Source organism: Rana temporaria, chromosome 11 (assembly GCF_905171775.1).
Source record: "Rana temporaria chromosome 11, aRanTem1.1, whole genome shotgun sequence".
In the NCBI taxonomy this organism is placed as follows: Eukaryota; Metazoa; Chordata; class Amphibia; order Anura; family Ranidae; genus Rana; species Rana temporaria.
This window is the reverse complement of record NC_053499.1, coordinates 97,434,789-97,455,881: the sequence shown is the minus strand read 5'-3', so window position 1 is coordinate 97,455,881 and position 21,093 is coordinate 97,434,789. Positions and strand designations below refer to the sequence as shown.

The 21,093-nt window shown below is 42.3% G+C and overlaps 1 protein-coding gene across 16 annotated transcripts in view; it reads left to right on the top strand.

The window, feature by feature from the left end:
• Window positions 1-16,806, top strand: part of NRXN2 (neurexin 2) — a 2,907,124-nt gene extending 2,890,318 nt beyond the window's left edge. For 9 of the 16 annotated variants that reach the window (XM_040327827.1, XM_040327829.1, XM_040327824.1 and 6 more), the window contains one exon: window positions 14,884-16,806. In XM_040327827.1, coding sequence (XP_040183761.1) covers window positions 14,884-15,764 — 881 coding nt within the window. In that variant the 3' untranslated portion in view covers window positions 15,765-16,806. The remainder of the gene's footprint in view (window positions 1-14,883) is intronic. The other 7 variants (XM_040327841.1, XM_040327834.1, XM_040327835.1 and 4 more) reach the window with 1 other exon arrangement.
• Window positions 16,807-21,093: the final 4,287 nt, after the last annotated feature.

Here is a 21,093-nt window from a genome sequence, read left to right as displayed (position 1 = left end):
GCCTGCGACGTGACGTAACTTACGCACAGCCCTATTCGCGTACGACTTATGTAAATGACGTAAAAAGATAGGCCTGTTCCGACGTCCATACCTTGCATGGGCTGCGCCACCTATGGAGCAGCTTTATCTTTACGCCGGCGTATCTCTTATGTAAACGCCGTAACTAATTGCGACGGGCGCAAATACGTTTGTGAATCGGCGTATCTTGCTCATTTGCATATTCTATGTCAAACTCAACGGAAGCGCCACCTAGCGGCCAGCGTAAATATGCACCCTAAGATACAACAGTGTAGGAGACTTACGCCGCTCGTATCTTAGCCTAATTTAAACGTATCTGGTTTCCAGAATACGCTTAAATTTACGACGGCGTAGATTCAGAGTTAGGACGGCGTATTTACTGATACGCCGGCGTAACTGTCTCTGAATCCAGCTATAAGTGACGGTCATATAATGCCAGTGCTCGGCTTGCTGACCTCCAAAAGGAATACAACCTGCCCAAGAACTGCCCAATCAGGTGGAACTCTACGTTGGCCATGCTGCAGCGGCTGCATAAGCAGCAGAGGGCCATCATGGCACCAGGTCAGGGGAGCTTGTTTTTTTCCCCATGCCAGTGGGCCATGGATCAGGGATGCATGCACTGTCTTGTCACCATTTGAGGAGGCCACAAGGATGGTGAGCAGTGACAGTGCATGCATCAGTGACATTGTCCCTCTTATCCACCTCTTGGAGCACACGCTTTGTAGAATAATGGACAGGGCACTTGAGGCAGAACAGAGGGAGGGACCTCTCAAAGCCCCCTTTACCTCTCAAGGCCCCCTTTATCCAGACAGTGTTCCTGCTTGCCCGCCTATCACACAGGAAGGGGACGAGGAGGATTGTGTCAGCATTAGGGGTGCAACGGATGAAAAAACTCACGGATCGGATCGATCCTCGGATCAGGAGTCACGGATCGGATCATTTTCGGATCAACACAAAACGGAGCTCATGTGCTTAAATACAGTATTTGGAAATCTGACAGACTGTTTAATGTTAATTTTTAAAAGCCGCAGCAAACCTGCTGACCTCACATGGTTGCTAATGTGACAGAACACCTCTGATTTTCACTTTTATTTAAACATTTAAACTGTCCGTCGGATTTACAAATACTGTATTTAAGCAAATAAGCTCCATTTTGTGTTGAAATTACTGCATCCCGCAATACACCATTGCCCCCAGCCCCCCACTCATCACTCATCCGAGTGACCCAGATTACTGGATGGCAACCCTCCTTGATCCACGTTACAAGAGTACGGTTGTGGACCTGATCTTGCAATAGCAGAGGGAGCAGAGGATGAAATATCTTCAGGAGGCCTTGCAGAAAGGTCTGTGCAACGCGTTCCCAGAGACTGGGAGGTTACAAAATCCTGGTCCTGGACAACGTGTTGCTGAGACTTCGGTCAGTCAAAGAAGGAGTGGTGGAGAAGGTGGCCAATTTTTTAGTCCGCAGCCCCAAGGTATGACCGGTTCCAGCAACCATCGCCAGCGTCTGTTTTACATGTTGCGGGAATACCTAGGGGCAAGACCAGACTTGGACACCTTTCCCACCGAAAATCCTCTGGCTTACTGGGTCTTGAGGATGGATCACTGGCCAAAGCTTGCACAGTACGCAATTGAGCTACTGGCTTGTCCTGCATTTCAGAACGCACATTCAGTGCTGCTGGAGGCTTTGTAACCGATCACAGGGTGCGCCTCTCCACCGACTTGGTCGATCGACTGACCTTCATAAAAATGAATCAGGCTTGGATCACCACGAGCTACCAAGCCCCTGATGCTGATGTAACTGAATATTTTTTTTTTGAAATGTCAGATCCCTTCAAGACTGCCTATGCTGATGCTGAGTGACTATCCTGTTATGCTGAGTGACTATCCTTTTCCTCCTCAATGATCCTGCTGATAGCTTGTAAGAACATTTTTGGTGCAGGAATACAATAGGAGAGGTAACTGTCAGCGCAGATACAAAGTACATGTATAGGTAGGGGTATGGTGATTAGTCCATTAGAAATAATAGTAACAGGCAGTTCAATGGTTAAAAATGCAGGTGATTTGGCTGTTCAATGGTGGCTGCTGTCCTCAGAGAGCTGACTCTGTGGTAAACAAAAGAGGGGTAGAGAAAGGAAGCGCTACCTAAGTGCAGTATTAAAGAGGTTCTTTTAATGACACATTGTACAAAACACACAAGAAGGTAATGAAAGAAGGCTCACCTGTAACATCCTGTAGTCCTCGTCCCGGATCCATGGGCTGCTTAGAAGTGAAGATAGCAGAATGTGTGGAGTCTTCAGGCCTGTCCTGTGTCCTTCAGGATGAAGCCTGTTCCAGCCTCACGGGTCACGTGATTACTTCCGAGGAACACTTCCAGGAGGAGGGTCAGACAGGGAGAACAAAGGCTGATTGGCCTTTGTTCTCCCTTGTAAGTGTGTTTTGTACAATGTGTCATTAAAAGAACCTCTTTAATACTGCACTTAGGTGGCGCTTCCTTTCTCTACCCCTCTTTTGGTGCCTGAATACCTAGGGGCAAGATTAAACTTGGACACCTTTCCCACCGAAAATCCTCTGGGTTACTGGATCTTGAGGATGGATCTAATATTTCACAGCAGGGCCCGTTCCAGCGCCGACCAAGAGTAACTGTGAGGATTTACAGTGTTGTGGCACCAGCACCACCACCACCAACAAAGGCCCAATTTCTGCCCCTGTTAAACAGGGGCATGTAATTACAATTCTTGATCTAATATTTCACAGCAGGGCCCATTACTGCAAACTGAAGGAGACAACAGGAAGTGAGAGGAAATCTACCCCTAGGAAGGGAAATTCTCTCCTTGAGGCGATTCAGTTTGCATTTGTAGCGCTATAGAAGTTATTCACTTACTCACTCAATATGGGAAAAAGGTGTCTCCTCTCCACTGATGCTTTATCACCAATACTTGGTTCACACTAGAAAACCCAAATTTTCAAAATAAACTTTTGTCATTGGGACAGAAAGTGAGGTGAAATCTTCTGAACAGGTGCACAGACAGCAAAACAAATGTTACAGGGGTGATAACCCTTCCCTATGTTTTCCAAAAAGCTTAAAAATAGATTTTTTGGCTGGAGCTACTCTTTAAAAATGTACCAGTTCAAAATTACAAACAGATTATACTTAACAACAAACCTACAGTCCCTGTCTTGTTTGCACAGCCTGTATACTGTTGTTCAGAGTATATAGGGCCAAAGGGGACCCCACGCCTTTCCTCTTTTTAATTTGGGTGCGGGGTTCCCCTTAATATCCATACAAGACCCAAAGGGGCTGGTAATGGCCTGGGGGGGGAATCCTTTTTCTCAATGATTTTCATCCATATTGCCGGGACCAGACATTACATTAAAGCTGCAAGCAGTTTTAAATGACTTTATTTCCTGTAGAAATTTAATTTTGTGCAGGGACAGTTCTAAGCACGGGAAACACGTGCCATTTCACAGGCATACTATAGACACCCAGCAGGTACGATATTGAAAGGATTATTTCACTTTTATTTTTCACTTTAAGCATCATTAAAATCACTGCTCCAGAAAAAACTGCAGTTTTTAAAACTTTTTTTGCTTTGAAACATGTTCCCTGGGGAAGGACCCGGGTCCCTAAACACTTTTTAGGACAATAACTTGCATATTAGCCTTTAAAATTAGCACATTTTATTTAGAACGTTCGAGTCCCATAGACTTTAATGGGGTTCTAAAGTTCGTGCAAACGTTCGTCCGTTCGAAGGTTCTGATGCATCCGTTTGGTTTGGCTCATCCCTACTGTCATGTCATGCTTACCTTCTCGATCTAAGAGACTACAGTGGGAGGGGCTGAGATTTCCTTTCTGATGTATAAAAAAAGCATAGGGAGGCAGCACTGTGCAAAGAAGGCATACAGCATTATAATTTTAGGAAAACACACTAAATTTGGACCGAAAACAGAGAGGATCAAAGTAATTAATCAATTATTATGTTTCTTTATAAACACTGGAATAGCTGCAGGAGTGGAGGAGAGGAGATTGGATCACAGGTCACACACAGGCTACAGAAATGATAGGGAAAAGGGAGGGAGAGATGCAAAGATGCTGAGAAGAGAGCTGCATCACAGACCAGATCAGAACTACAAGTCGATAACATTTTGTAAAAGGAAGTAAATGCTTATAGAAATTATATGCATTCACATGCTAAATAATCATATTCAGATTTGAAAAGTTAAAAATAATGTACAGTAATGGGTCAAAATATGTTTGTTCGACAACTCACCTCACCATAGTTATATTTTTTTTTTTATTGGAAAATCAACTTTATTGAAAAGTATATGCATGGTACATGAATCGATATAAACCATTGTGGCCAAAAAAAAGGTAATTGGAGTATCTGAGTGACGTAAAAGTAGAGACCCAACGGAAGTGGAGCCAGCACACACTAAAAATACAAAGAGGGAAAAGGGAGGGGGGAGTGAAGTACACGTTTCACCATCCGCCAACTATCTGTCCCAGACCTTCTCATACTTAAGCGGACACCCTCTATGGACATAAATCAGTTTCTTATATGGAAGGGTGTCGTTATCCTCTTTTTTTCAGCACTGAATTGTGGGGGGGGGCAGGGCCTACATCCAATTACGGGCCACCACCTTTCTCGCCAAGAAGAGCGTCTCATGTAGAAAGGTACGCAGGTGTTTGTCAGCGTCTAATTCCGGCAGCAGACCGAGCAGGCACATCTTTGGGTCTAGAGTAGCAGGAGGGCCCATTTAGTTGTGCAGGAAACATATCACCCGCATCCAGTATGCTTGGCAGGACCATATAAGATGGTAGAAGGAGGCTGGGGTGTGGTCGTAGAGGCGGCACCCTGGATTGTGAGGGGTCAGAAATCATAGTTATATATTCACTTGCCATTTTTCAAAGATCTGTCTAGCACACTTTACAGACTTTTTTATAAAAAAAATAAAAAAAAGTCATGGTTGGAGTCAATTCTTCAGAATGATTTTTTCCACATGTGTGAAAAAAGATATTCAAATAAAAACAATACATTTCACCACCACTACGCATCACAGATCAGGAATTTCTCTGAGATCCAGCCATTACTTTCTGATGCAGATTGATAATGTCACTTTTCAGCTATGTTGGTCAAGGAGCCTGCCATAACATTTCCTTCAAAAAGACATGTTAGGGTTAAAAGACCTAATTAGATAGCAATTGTCTGCCTGCAGCAATGAATTACTACTTATAATTTTCAGCCCTTCTTAGAAAGTGCTACAAAAAAAAAAAAATGTTTGCTTTCAAAAGCAAATTGAGCTATGCCAAACAAGACATATGACCTTTTTTTGGGCCATGTGTTATGGGATTTATTTTTTGTATAATTAGGAGAGAATGCATAACAGGATGTTTTACTTCCGCTATTAAATGAGATATTGAAATATAAAAGGTGAATTTACCAAAAGCTAAATGTACTGCCTACTTTTACAAGAGATTTTGCAATATAATTAGCTAACTCACTTGCTCACTAACTCATGTGTAGGCAAATGTTTTTTTTCCTTGCAATTGATTGGATAGATTCTGTACAAAGTGACATTTTTTTAACCATAAGCTCTAAAAAAAAATCCTTTGTAAAGTGCAGCTTCCCCTTAGAAATCAATCAGCTATCCACCCCTTATCAGTCTACATCATGTTGACATTATGCTCTGAAAAATCCTTTACTTAAGGTCCATTGTGTGATATAGGATTTATATATAAACTTCCTATTTGCTCAATTACTCAACTTTACTGTTTTTGATTTATAATTTCTAGCCAAATCTTATTTCCTGACAGACTCCATGGCAGCCTACGTGTGGGTTAATCCCGCCTCTCATACCTCATAGGACCCTACTCCCATAAAGCTTTGCTTCTCCCAATAGACTGTGTTCCTTTTTTGTCCTCCTCCTAGGACCGAAGTAGTTGTTTGTTACCTCAAAGAAAAGTTATATTCCCTGATCCCTAATCCTGGTGGCTCTGAAGTCCTACAAGTCTCAGCTATTAGCTGGACGGACATTATAGTGTCTGCGGTGCCCTTTTTACAGCTTTCTAGCCTGCCACTGGCAGGTAAGCGATAATTTGACCATACATCCTGGCTATTAGCAGGAGGTCTCCACTATCCCAGACCTTGCAGAGTAAGCAGCGGTGGCTTCCGTTTCCAGGCCGGATCATGGGGTTCGTGTGGTGGTAACGTATAATCAAATGCACTTACTGTTATGGCAGCCAGTTTTCGTGTGTTGTCTGTCTCCTTCCTTCTAGCGATGGCCGCTGGAACGCAGTGCGCTCCAGCTTCGCCGCTTGCTGACAGTCTGCGCATGCGCACGCCTCGTTCTCCGAACCAGGCTTGGTTGTGTGTGCGCTTCTCTGGTCCAGCTAGCCGCGATCACGCAGGCGCGCGAGGTCGACGGGGTAACGCGGGTTCACCGCGCATGCGCACGCCGATGCGCGGTGACGTCATCAACAGGGCGGCAAGTTTAAATAGCTGTCAGGTACAGCTAGTTAGTGGCACATCCCTGACGGTCTAGGATTGAAGGGTTTTTGGCTGTGGATTAAGGTAAGAGGCTGTACTTGTACTGCCTTAGGTTTCATTGAAGTTATAGGTCCTTTTGCCTGATGCACTGTTCCTGTTTGATTTTTTCTCAGTACTGTGTGTTATCCTCACTGCCATGGATGTGTCACCGCCCCCCTGTGGCCAAACCTTACGCTGCAGGTAGGATGGAATTATTTTCCCTCTACCTGTTTTCAATGGGGTTTTTTTTTTTTTTTTTTTACTAATAATGTATTTTGTCTTTTTTGTTTCCAGTCCCTCTAGGTCTATTTCTAAAATAGTAGCACGTGAAGATAATGTTGAAATTCAGTCGCAAAAACATCAATCAAGTTCTAGAAGCTCTAGATCTTCATCTAAAAATTATAGAGAAGGTTCTAGATCCTCGTCTCGTCACAGTTCTCACCGCCATTCCAGTCACTCTGGAAGGAATTCCTGTTGGGGATGTAGATGCCAGGTCCCAGAAGGAAAATCCCTCTGTGAGCAAACAAGGAGAGAGGCGCCTCTGGGTGCATTACTTAAAACAGTTTTAAAAAATGAATTTAAAATTAAAATTAAAAAACCACAAGTAAAAAAGAAGCCACTCACATTTTGGTGGTCAATCGAAAACGTGTGGAGTCAATTTTCCAGGAGGGTGAGTAGGTATCGTCTGGCGGTGTCTTTTCCCTTTTGTCCCGGGTACAGCGCTCTGGGATGCAGGGGATCTGTCCTTCTGCCGCTGGTGGAATCAGTGATTTTCGGCGGTGGGCAGGGGAATTCCTCTGCTGGCGCTGTGAGCCGTGTGTGCCGATGGACGAGCAGGGATGACGTCACCAGGAAAATCCCTCTGTGAGCCCTGTTATTCCCGTACTGTAAGGGAAAGAAGGGGTGAAGACCAGCAGGTGGAAGCCCTGGTCAGAAGAGTGGTCCAGGAGTCCTTGAACGCTAATCCCGTCCAAGAGGCTGTTCCTCCTGTTGAACCATCCCCAGTCCTGGTGCAGGATGATCCTGAAATTGCAGGGCCCTCTCGAGTTAATCACTCTCCAAGTGTATCTTCAGAAAGTGAAATGGAAAACGTCAATTATGCTGCAGGTTTTAATTTTTCCCTGGTTCCGACATTGGTAAAAGCAGTCAAGGACGCTTTAAAATGGGAAGATCCAGTAGAAGCACCTTCCAAGCAAAGGAAGTACTTCAGCCAGCTTAAAAAAGACCGCCCAAATTTTCCCCTCCTTGGTGAACTAGGAGATGTAATTACAGATGAATGGTCTGGCACAGACAAGAAAAATTCTTTACTATCCAAGATAGCAAAGCTGTACCCATTCAAAAGTGAAGAGGTGAGACATTTAGAGTCAGCTCCTCTGGTTGATGCGGCCTTGATGAGACTGGTGAAACATGTCACTCTCCCTTTGGAAGACACCGTCTCCTTTAAGGATGGTCTGGAGAGAAAAATAGACACGGACTTAAAACGCATTTACATTACAGCCGGCATGGCTTGTAAACCAGCCTTAGCTCTTGCAGCCCTGTCAAAAGCAATGGAGGCTTGGACAGGCGAGATGGACTCTGTGTTGTCTTGTGTCTCGGAAGACATAGCCAGAAGCATTCCAGTCCAAGAACTAAAGATGGCTTCAGTTTTTTTGGGGGATGCCTCCCTTGACCTTATCCGTCTAGTGTCTCGGGTCATGCTCTCCTCCGTGATGGCCAAGTGTGCCCTGTGGCTACGCCCTTGGGTGGCTGACCCTGCCTCTAAACAGGCATGGTGCAAGATACCCTTTTTGGGTTCTTCCCTGTTTGGGAACAAATTAGATGACGCCATCACCCGAGCCACAGGGGGTAAGTCAGGGTTCCTTCCCCAGGATCGGCGTCCGTATGGACAGAAGAAGTTCTTTCCCAGGCAGGATCAAGATCAAGCAAGGGAGGCTCGCCGGTACAGACCTGGACGTGATTTCAGGAGGAACTGGAGAAGAAACCAGCCCTCTGGTCAGAAGCCGGCAAAAAACCCTTCTTCTAGTGGACGTGACGCCCCTAAATCCTTTTGATGCAGAGCCGGCCCAGACGGAAAGAGTCGGGGCTCGTCTCTTCCAGTTCAAGCATGTCTGGGCAGCCTCAATAAGAGATTTCTGGGCCGTCAAGACGGTATCTACAGGCCATTCCTGGATTTTTACAGATCCCCCTATTCTTCAAGTCATTCACACAACAATGCCATGCTCAGAGGAAAACAGACAAGTCCTCCTGTCATACACGAGCTCCCTTGTGGCTCAAGGTGCCGCTATACACGTCCCAACGGCCGAGAGGTTCCAGGGGATGTATTCACCCCTTTTCCTGGTCCAAAAAAAGTCAGGTTCCTGGAGACCAGTGATAGACCTGACACATCTGAACACCTTTATCAAGAAAGAGAAGTTCAAAATGGAATCGCTACTCACGATCCGTCAAGCCGTGCAACCAGGCGACTGGCTTGTGGCTATAGACCTGAAAGACGCTTACTTCCATGTGCCTATAGCTGTGGAGTTTCAGAAGTATCTGCGATTCGCAGTAGGCGGTGTTCACCTCCAATTCGTTTGTCTCCCGTTCGGACTCACAACATCACCACGGGTATTCTCGAAGCTCTTACTGTCTGTTATGGCTCTGATCAGAACCAGAGGCGTACATCTACACCACTACTTAGACGACCTGCTGCTGCTATCGCAAAACAAGGAGCAATTATTGATGCACCGGGATCTGGTCATATCGATTCTGACCGAGTTTGGTTGGCTACTGAACAAGGAGAAGAGTCACCTAGTACCGACACAATCACTGATGTTTCTCGGGGCCCAATTCAATACATCTCTAAGTACCATCTCATTGCCCCTGGAGAAAATCCCAGTTGTTCGCGACAGGATCCGTTGCGGTCTCCTTTTCTGAAAGCCTCACAATGCCTCAACATTATAGGCACCATGGTCTCCACAACTCCGATGGTGAGATGGGCACAGTGGAAGATGCGGCCCTTCCAGAAGGGGTTTCTTCAACAGTGGGACCCGAGATCACAAGACCAAATGATTCGGATAACATCACACATGCGGGAAAGTCTTTCTTGGTGGCTACTAAGGAAAAATCTCCTCAATTGCCATTCCCTAGCTCCTGTGTCTTGGATCACGATCACGTCAGATGCCAGCAACACAGGTTGGGGGGCTATCTGCCTGAAGGAGGTAGCCCAAGGGAAGTGGGATTTTCCGTCCCAGAAAATCGTGTCCAATGTGCTGGAACTTCGCGCAGCCTTCTGTTCCCTACAAGCGTTTCTTCTACTCTTCTACTTTTACTATTTGTTATTTTTATTAATATTGATGTTATGTAGGTCATTATAAGTGGTGATCTGGCTCACATCAAACATGAGGCAGTATTCTCATTATATGAGGGCGCATAGGCATATTGCATTTATGTCATTTTTTGCAGTTTTTATCGCATTAGATTTGTTATTCTGTGACATTTTTGCATTTTTTATATTTTAACGCAATCGTTACAGTCTATTTTAAAACAACATATATGAGTCTTATATCATTTATATATATCGTTTCTGATCCGGTGTTAGCGATAATAAATATCTCTCCGGTTCATAATCAACACTTTTATATCATTGTTTTTAATTTTTATGATCGGTATTTCAAGCAGTGCCATATAGATATTTGTATTCACTTTTTTATTTCTTGCTGGTTCTGCAATTGTAATATACTCGTTTTTTTTTGTGGGCAGTTCTTTGGCCAACTTCACGGTCCATCATGAACAGATATGTGTCACAACGCTCATTGTGATTGGACAGGTGTCTTCCCTGTATGGGAGCCCTTTTAGGTCCAAACAAGCGCGGTCCCCCTCACAACGAGGCTTGATCTATACACACGCGCGCCTTTGTTATTCAGTGACCATGCCCCTCCAGAGAGAGGCTTGGCCCGCACGCGCACGCTTTCTAATCACAGAGCGTTCTAGATGGTATTACATCACAGCCTTTTAAGCGAGGCTTGGTCACCGCGAGAGCGAGGCTTGGTTGCCGCGCATGCGCAGTAACACACTATCAGCCATGATCTTCATATAGACTCTGTTCATCTCGCCTTGTGTCATGGAAACGAGGCTTGGCTACTGCGCACGCGCACTTTTTAGTCACCGATCGCGGCGCTCTACAATTCCACAATAAACTTTACAGTTACATTATATATTACATAGATTTTAATAATTTGGTCAATCCATTTTATTGTTGTCATTTTTTCATGTTTCCTTTCCTGACGATTTTACCACAACAGCCAGCATAGGTTATATCACACCAACTTCCGGTTTTTACTGACAAATTTCATATAGAGGCTTGGAGTGCAAGCTGCAGCGCCATCTTGGATAGGTGAATTGTTGCTTGTGATTGCTGATTGTTGAGGGTGAGTCAGGTCTCCATTTGATTGGCTATTGATACATGGATTTTATATATATTGGAGTGGGCTGCAGTGGAGGGTCACCCCAGACGATGTGCTTTTGACCACGAAACGCGTCGGGAGGACTTCACTGTCGCCCTATTTTTGCATGCAAGAATTCTTTACCTCAGCCAAATGTAAGTTTGTCAGCTGTGAATAAACACGCAATTTTTTACCATACGGAGTTACGCTATGTGGCCACCTCTCTTTTCTTCCTCTTATGCACCATTATTACACTGAACCAATTGATTTTGGGAGTCCTACACCAGTACAGTTTCCAGTCTGTCCCTGGGGACCTATTCCATCCAAGGATACATCATCCAATTGAGTCTAAACTTCCCAGCCAAGGATCGTTTTCTGACATCTGTCATACAAAGCCTTGATCGACCTCTTTTGGCATATGCCATCAGTGGTCAACACGTTCCGGTAAGCCTGCACTTTTATCGGTGGTGGGACTGTATCGTTTTAGAAGTCACGCATCTTTTCATCTTATTCACTCACTTGAATGACATGTGGAAAATATGAACTTCAATATTATCAATTATCTTGAACACTAAGTTTTGTTGGACTTTGCTTTTTACTTGATATCATATCAAGTACACTTGATCATTTATTTATTGGCACCTCTTTTTTCAAAGAGTTGTACATACCGTTTTATTTTTACATTTATTAACATCTGTATAATTTTTATTACATACACTATGGTATTTTGATATTTATTATATCACTATAAGCGCTACACTTATATATCTACAAGCGTTTCTTCACCTGATAAAGGGATCTTCAGTCCTCCTAAGGATGGACAATACGTCAGCAGTATCGTACATCAAGAGACAGGGTGGCACTCGCAGTCTGTCTCTACTGAAGGAGGTGAATCCAATTATGTCTTGGGCGCAGACACACTTGAAGGATTTGACAGCTGTATATCTCCCCGGATCTCAGAATCTACAGGCGGATTTCCTGTCGAGGACATCTCTCGACAACAACGAGTGGTCTCTCCACAGCGAGATTTTCAGTTGGATCCTGTCACTGGATTTTTCACCAGAAGTGGATCTGTTTGCATCCCCATGCAATTTCAAGCTGGAGAAGTATTACACCAGATGTCGCTGTCCCCAGGCCTTCGGGGTGGATGCTCTAACGGATCAGTGGAGGTTTCGCAGGGCCTATGCCTTCCCTCCAATTCCAGTCATCCTCAAGTTTCTATCGAGACTCAGGTGGGAGGAAGTCGAAATAGTGGCAATAGTCCCATACTGGTCCAACAGGCCGTGGTTCCCATTGCTGTTTCAGTTGAGCTTCCGGGATCCAGTTCCTCTTCCATCCAGATCAGATCTCCTGCTACAAGGATCGACTCCTCATCCATGTCCAACCCATCTACATCTGATGGCCTGGTTCTTAAAAGGGGAAGGTTGGAAGCGTTAGGTTGTCCAAGCGGAGCCATCTCCACCCTATTGAACGCTAGAAGACCAAGTACTAACAGAATCTACCAAAGGATATGGTCAAAATTCTCAGACTATACCACTTCTATGGACGGTTCTCCTAGTAATCCCAGAATTCAAGACATTCTAGGTTTTCTTCAGACGGGTCTTGAGCTACCTCTATCTGTTAGCTCACTAAGAGTCCAAGTCTCAGCTATCTCCGCATTCACCGGGATATCCTGGGCCACTCATGCTCTTGTCAGACAGTTTTTCAGAGGAGCTATCCGACTGAGACCTCTAAGAAAGCCAAGATTCTCAAAATGGGATCTTCTGCTAGTTCTGGATTTTTTCTCAAACATGCAAAATTCAGACCAACAATCAATCAAAGATCTTTCTCTCAAGGTGGTCTTTCTCGTGGCCATGACTTCAGCTAAAAGGGTTTCAGAAATTGGCTCATTGGGGTGTAAGGAACCTTTCCTTACGTTCTTCCCGGATCGTGTGGTCTTGATCCCCATGCTAGGTCACAAACCTAAAGTTACATCAGTTTTCCATGAGAACCAAGAGATCGTCCTTCCCATCTTTCGTTCTTCTGAGGACTCTGAATTTCATCCTTTGGATGTTGGGAATGTATTAAAACAGTATCTGGAAGCTACAGCATCTTTTCGGCAATCCGATCATCTATTTGTTTCCTTTCAAGGAAAGAACAAGGGAATGCGTGCTTCCCCTAGAACTATTGCAGCATGGATTGTACAGGCCATCCAAGGGGCTTATAAAGCGAAGGGTTTGGCTCCACCGGAAGCGGTAACCGCCCATTCTACTCGGGGCATGGCTACGTCATGGGCGGCTGCCCGACACGTTTCTCCAGAAGTAATTTGCAGAGCGGCATCTTGGTCATCTCTGAATACATTTATGACGCACTACTGCGTAGAACCCGGCTTCTTTATCGTCGGTTAATTTTGGTTTACATGTTCTATCTGTTGACAATGTCAATTAAAACTTTTTCTTTAACCAGCAATTTGCCCACCCGGGTGTGTATGGCTAGTTATTTCCCACACGTAGGCTGCCATGGAGTCTGTCAGGAAAAAGGAAAATTTATATGAAATACTTACCGTAATTTTCCTTTCCTGATGGACTCCATGGCAGCAGGAGTTCCCTCCCCTTTGCTGGAGTAGGCTAAATTATGGAACACAGTCTATTGGGAGAAGCAAAGCTTTATGGGAGTAGGGTCCTATGAGGTATGAGAGGCGGGACTAACCCACGTGTAGGCTGCCATGGAGTCCATCAGGAAAGGAAAATTACGGTAAGTATTTCATATAAATTTTCCTTTTTTCCTTTGTGAATGTTGGTAAAGAATGCCATTCTATACAATAAATATTTTGACTATAATTCAAATCTGTTTAAATCAGAAAATGTGATGTTGTTTTAAGGACTTTTTCCTCTTCAGTAATTTCTTTATTTACTTGTTTTTTTTTACCGTTCTTAAATCTCTACATAAATTCATGGTCATTGCGCTTTTTTATTTTTTTTAGAGGCAGCCTAGCTTATAGTGAACACTCACTAAGTTATGGTCAGCCTGCAAATGTATTTAGAAATAAAAAATATATATATAAAATGTTTGAGTAAAATAAATGATTTTTTTATATAAAGTGACCATGAAACATTAAAATAAAATAAAAGAAGAAAGTTTTTTTTTACTGAGAGGTTTCACAGTTTCTTTTGTAATTTTTTTTTGTCTTCATGCTAAAAACACATGTGGCCAATTGTTTAATGTAAGTTGTCTAAATATTATGAATCAATTTTATTTGATCTCATTAGGGAAGAATAAAAAAATAGGGCCTTAGATACTTGGGGATAATGAAAATACTGGGGTGGGGGGTATAAAAAGTTCCTCCTTAGATTTGGGATATATGAAGTATGTGGTTGACAGTCAGAGAATGTTATGGTTATGGTGCTTGATTGAAAATCAACAAAATGAAAAAATTGAAATAGGATATTTTAGGTAAATCTACAATATTTCTATGAGCTAAGCTGGGAAAAATAAATAATTGAGAGTAGCCATCAGAAGTAATAAAATATTTATTTGTACAGGCCAGTATTTAACAAAATAAATAGAAAGGCTGCTAGTGAGAATATTCAAGAAGAAGTTGAATGAACCAATAAGAAATTCACTTTGGGCATTGGGGATGAATAATAAGAAAAAGTAACCAGATGTAATTTAAAAAAAATGTCAGAAAGTAGGAAAGTTTCAGAAAGATAATTATGTTGTGTCAATTTTATATGTTTTATTTTTCTGCAAATGTTAATTAAATAGATATTTTGTAATTTTTAGAACATTTTGGGCTTAGAACATTTTACGAAAGCTTTGAATGTATTTAGGGAGTTAGCAGAAAAGCATTGTGTTGATCAGCTGTTGCCTTTCTGAGGTTTTTACTGACACCTTTCTCTGTTGTTTTCTCTGTTATTTTTTTTTCTCTTTGTTTACAGGAGGGGAGTTAATATTGCCCATAATTACTGAAGATTCCTTAGATACCCCTCCTATTGCTACTCGCTCCCCATTTATACCTCCTCCCCCTACATACCGAACTGTCCTTACTCTGGACACCACCAAAGATTCCTTGAGTGTTCCTTCCAACCTGAGGCCACCATGCCCATCTGAGCAAGAAGATAGTGATTGCGAGGAGGGGATAGAGGTTTCTGGTTATGCCTCTGGGGAAGTATTTGAATCAAGTTTTCCTCCAACAGATGATGAGGACTTCTATACCAGTTTCCCATTGGTAACAGAAAAAACCCCACCATCTAAAACAGAAAGGAGAACTCCTGGCTCACGTCCAAATATAAAGTCAGGAGGCTCAACATCTTCTCCTTATGACCTTCTCACCTCCACCACATCCCCAGACCTTGTCCGGAACATCCCTGCCGGCAAAATGAATAACAGGGAACCCCTAAAACCCAACATAGACCAATTTCCCAATATCCCTACCTCTTTTCAAATGGACAAATTAAATAAGCAGAGATTTCCATCTATTACATCTTCTCCTAATTTCCACAATTTTCCAACAGCAAATCCTACAGGCTCAGGGGAGAAAGGATCACCTGGAGCTGTGGAAGTTATCAGGGAGTCCAGTAGCACCACAGGAATGGTTGTCGGAATTGTGGCAGCAGCTGCCCTTTGCATCCTCATTCTTCTCTACGCAATGTACAAATACAGAAACCGAGATGAGGGATCATACCAAGTGGACCAAACTCGGAACTACATCAGTAACTCAGCCCAGAGTAATGGTGCTGTGGTAAAAGAAAAGACAGTGCCTGCCACAAAAACAACTGGTAAAAATAAGAAAAATAAGGACAAAGAGTATTATGTGTGAAAGCCTAACAGACTCTCCCAACTATGGGAGTTTAGTTGGATATCATCAAGCCAGCCTATCATTGGAGAAACCAGATTGAACCTATGCTGTAACCAACCATTGACTCGGATTAAAGGAACAGTGATTAATCCCTAGGTTAAACAAGATATTCCTAGGGTTTACAAGATATTAAGATTTGGTCAGCATTTTGAATGTCAAAAATTGCCAACTTATTGTACTGACTCTGTAGTATCATACATGGATATATTCACCGGCCTTCAAGTTTCCAAAGCTTGTGTGAATATCAATCTTCTACTAATTGAACATGAGATCCAGTCATCTATTGATATCAAATCAGAACAAGAGATGCATCCTGCACTCAGTACAACTAAGTGCTCAGTGTCTCCCATCTAAATTTTTGCTTTCAGTCTCAAATTTAGATATATCCCTTGCCAAATATGTCTCTTCATAATCCTGTAGATGTGGATAAACAAAAAATCAAGATTTTCCCTTGTGATAAATACTGTTTCAGATTATTATAGGAAAAAACTATAATAAATACTGCTGGTTATAATACTGAGTAAAGGGACTTAGGTGCCAGAGACTTTTTACATGGACAGACTAGTTAAAGTTGGGGGGAGGGGGTGTGGTACATAATGATTATTCAAATGTAATTTCTTACAACATGGAGTCATTAATGGGAGAAGATGGGTAGCATGTTCAAAAGATAATGACACACAAAAAAATGTTATGAAGAGAACTGACCTTGGACTCTCCCCTCTGTTCCCTATATTTCCTAACATTTTTCTTTGCCCTCTCAAAGATCAAGGGTATTTCTATTCCGGTTTGTGTGGTGTTGTCTTGGTTTTTTGAACACTGAGCCGTGCAATTGACTTGTAAATGAACTACAACTTGAAGAACCACAACTTGAAGAAAAAGCTTATCTTATTACCCCATTATCTCCTGATACCCCGGTATTTACCTAAACAGTAATGGGGGCTGGGGTATTGGGGAACAGATCATCAGAATATCAATAAAGCAAATGTTACGGACTTGTATTGGAGTGTTGAGCTTGTGATTGGATTTTTTTATTTTTATTCGCTACTGGTATAATGTGGACCACTATTATTTACAATAGTGTTTCAGGAGCAAATGCTCCTGAAAAGGTTTTCCTACTAAAATAAATACAGTTGAAACTAATATGATAAAAGCTAATAATTTTGTTACTCAAACTTTTCTTCTTCTATTTAAGAAAAAAATGTTTTAGTCATTTAGTAATGTAGCTGCCCTTAAAATTACAATGTACACATGTTTACCTTGATACAAGATATATACAAAAACATAGTGACAATAATGCACATAATAAAAAAAGAATGTGAAAAGTGTATTAAAATTGTGTGCATAGTCCTACGTAGTCCTGGTAGAAAATTTGGTTGCAAATCTGTTCAGCTCTAAGTTTATGATGATGTACAGTGAGATAAAAAAAAGTATTTGATCCCCTGCTGATTTTGTACGTTTGCCCACTGACAAAGTAAATGATCAATCTATAATTAAAATTGTAGGTTTATTATAACAGTAAGAGACAGAACAGCAACAAAAATATCCAGAACATTTTATTTCAAAATAGTTATAAATTGATTTGCATTCTAATGAGTGAAATAAGTATTTTTTTGTTTTTTAATTGATATATTCTTTATTGTTTTCTTCAGTACAAAAAACACTCTATTTAAAATACATACATCTTTTATACATCAAACACATTGGGGCAGATTCACGTAGATGGGCGTAAATTTGGGCGGGCGTAACGTATCTGATTTACGTTACGCCGCCGCAAGTTTTTCAGGCAAGTGCTTTATTCACAAAGCACTTGCCTGAAAAGTTGCGCGGCGTAGCGTAAAACACCCGGCGGAATTCAAATTCGGCGGGCAGGGGGCGTGTTTCATTTAAATGAAGCACGCCCCCGCGCCGAACGAACTTGGGCATGCGCCGTCCCTAAAATTTCCCGGCGTGCATTGCTCTAAATGACGTCGCAAGGACGTCATTGGTTTTGACGTGGACGTAAATTACGTCCAGCACCATTCACGGACGACTTACGCAAACGACGTAACTTTTTAAATTTTCGACGCGGGAACGAAGGCCATACTTAACATTGACTGCGCCTCATAGACCCCAGGGGCAACTTTACGCCGGGAAAAGCCTAACGTAAATGTTATAACTTTACTGCGTCGGCCGCGAGTACGTTCAGGAATTCGCTTATCTAGCTAATTTGCATACTCGACAGGGAAATCGACGGAAGCGCCACCTAGCGGTAAAAAAAAAATTGCAGTTAAGATCTGACGGCGTAAGAGACGTACGCCTGTCGGATCTGATGGATATCTATGCGTAACTGATTCTAAGAATCAGTCGCATAGATAGGACGGCACAACGCTGAGATACGACGGCGTATCTGGAGATACGCCGTCGTATCTCCGTTGTGAATCTGGGCCATAGATTTTAAAGTGCTCACTATCCCCATATCCCGCCCTCTTCTCCCCTCTTCACCCCCATTATCATATTTTTACCTCACACACGACCTCTATCACTCCTGCAATTTGAGCTTTTTCCTCTTTTCTCTTTCTCTTTTTCCCCTCTCTCCCTCTCCTTCCTGCTTCCAATTGGATAAATCCACTTTATCTATCAAGTACAACTCTCTTTCTCTATTTACTCTCTCTCTCATCAGGCTACTGGTCTAACTTCTTCTCCCCTCTCTAGGGTGGACACCCCATTGTGCAAAAACAATAAGGATATGGACAGCCACACTCCAGTAACTTGAAAAAGATGTGCCCTTTATTGGGTACAGGAAAAATGCACTACAGGTATCAGCACACAGTGGGATAAACAACTGACGCATTTCGCATTGAGTGTCAATGCTTAATCATAGTTAATAGTTAATCTTAGTTAATCTTCTCAGTCTACTGTGATGCCCCTTTGCTCCTGCCTTTCCTCTATACACCCCAATAAGCACACTCTGACCTCTGGTTCCAGAGCAATCCCAAAGGCTGTATTTATAATAGCTAATACGTTAACCAAATATCTGTATAGTTTCGGGCATTTCCACATCGTATGTTCATATATATGATGTGGAAATGCCCTAAACTATACAGATATTGGGTTAATTGTAATTTTGACACCTAGGGCATTTGTCATCTAGTTTTCTTCCGAACATATGTAACCTCTTTGGGGTATAGTAAACTCTATGCACTAAAAATAGGTGGGATATTCTCTGTAACGGGGAGAGTGACACCGATGTTCCCAACTCCAATATCCATTCCCATTGTTCAGTTGTTATAGGGCCTACATCCTCCTCCCATCTTTGTTTATTTTTTCCCACTCTCTCTCCTCTTATACCACTCTCTCTCCCCCATCGCTAATCTGTGTAAAAAGTTCTGAAATAAGGCCTTTGGAAATTCCTGATTTAACCACTTCAGCCCCGAACCATATTGCTGGTCAATGACAGGGCCACTTTTTGCGATTTGGCACTGCTTCGCTTTAACTGTAAATGGCGCGGTCATGTGACGTGGCTCCCAAACAAAATTGGCGCCCTTTTTTCCCACAAATAGAGCTTTCTGTTGGTGGTATTTGATCACCTCTGCGGTTTTTCGTTTTTGCGCTATAAACAAAAATAGAGCGACAATTTTGAAAAAAATGAATATATTTTACGTTTTGCTATAATAAATATCCCCCAAAAATATATAAAAAAAAAATTTTTCCTCAGTTTAGGCCGATACGTATTCTTCTACATATTTTTCCTTAAAAAAAATGCAATAAGCGTTTATTGATTGGTTTGCGCAAAAGTTTACAAAATAGGGGATAGTTTTATGGCATTTTTATTAATATTTTTTTTTTTACTAGTAATGGCAGTGTTCAGCGATTTTTATCGGTACTGCAACATTATGGTGGACACTTCGGGCACTTTTGACACATTTTTGGGACCATTGGGATTTTTATAGCAATCAGTGCTATAAAAATGCGTTGATTACTATAAAAATGCCACTGGCAGTGAAGGGGTTAACACTAGGGGTGCGAGGAAGGGGTTAATCATGTTCCCTGGGTGTGTTCTAACTGAAGGGGGGTGGGACTGACATGGGGAAATGACAAATCTCTGTTCATACATTGTATGAACAGACGATAGGTAATCGCAGGTGAGTAAAGAAGAGAGTGTTTGGAATAGCATATCCTCTACTCAATTCTGAAAAAGATTTCACTATGTTACCTACATATAATTGCGCCTACCTAGCTTTTACCATTCTTTTAACTTCCCCACAGCTAGAATTTCTTGCAAGTATTTGTTTTCCCAAAGTGGGAAGTATTCCGTTTGCCCCTTATACCCCAAAGCCAACTTTCCTTCCTGCCATATTCTTTTCACCATGTTGGATTCTTAACAGGGAAAGAGTCAACCTCCAAGGTTTCTATTATAGAATATTGTGGTGCCCCCAATGACATCATTTTTCCCACTGGCGTTCCCTCCTCCTTCTATAATGCACCCCCCCAGGTGCTGTAATTGTGCGGCTATAAAATAGCTGCTCGGATGTGGGACGGCCAGACCTCCCTTATTTGTTGTCATTTGTAATATTTTAAGACTGATCCTCGCCTTTCCCTTCTTCCAGATTAATTCCCTGAAAAGGGTCTCTTATTTTTTTAAACCATGCTTTACTTATCCACACTGGAGAGTTATGGAGCATGTGAAGCAGTTGTGGCATCCAGATCATCTTAATAAGATTGCTTCGTCCGGCCACCGATAAAGGAAGTCTTCCTCAAATATCGGCTTTACATTTCAACTTGGCTAACAGTGGCTCTAAGTTATTACTTATTGTTCTGGGTCTCGTGTTACCACTATTCCCAGATAGTCCATTTTCTCCACTATTTTTAATTGAGGAATTCCTGCACAAACAGCGTTGCCTACTGGGTCCGATCGGTGTGTTGGGGTTTACTAACTGAGGGAAGCGGTGGACGCCGTCCTGATAGCCCATGATCTTGGACCGTGATGAGCCACTAATGTAATGTCTGATTCAAGTATGCCTATAATATCAATGGTCTCATACACCGATTAAAATAAACATTAACAGCGCTTATTTTAAGCCCTCCGTGCTTAAACAATAAATGTGTTACCACATCCTGCTAAAAAATAATAAATAAAATGAAAGGTCTCTAATGGGAAATATATATATGGACTTCCACATAGATAAAACTCAATAAACCTCAGAAGACAAAGTAATCACAAAGTCCTCAGTGCAATTAAACTGCTCTGGAATCTTCAGACAGTGATGGATGTCTGAGATACTGTCATGAACAGAAACGCAGGGTTCTTCTA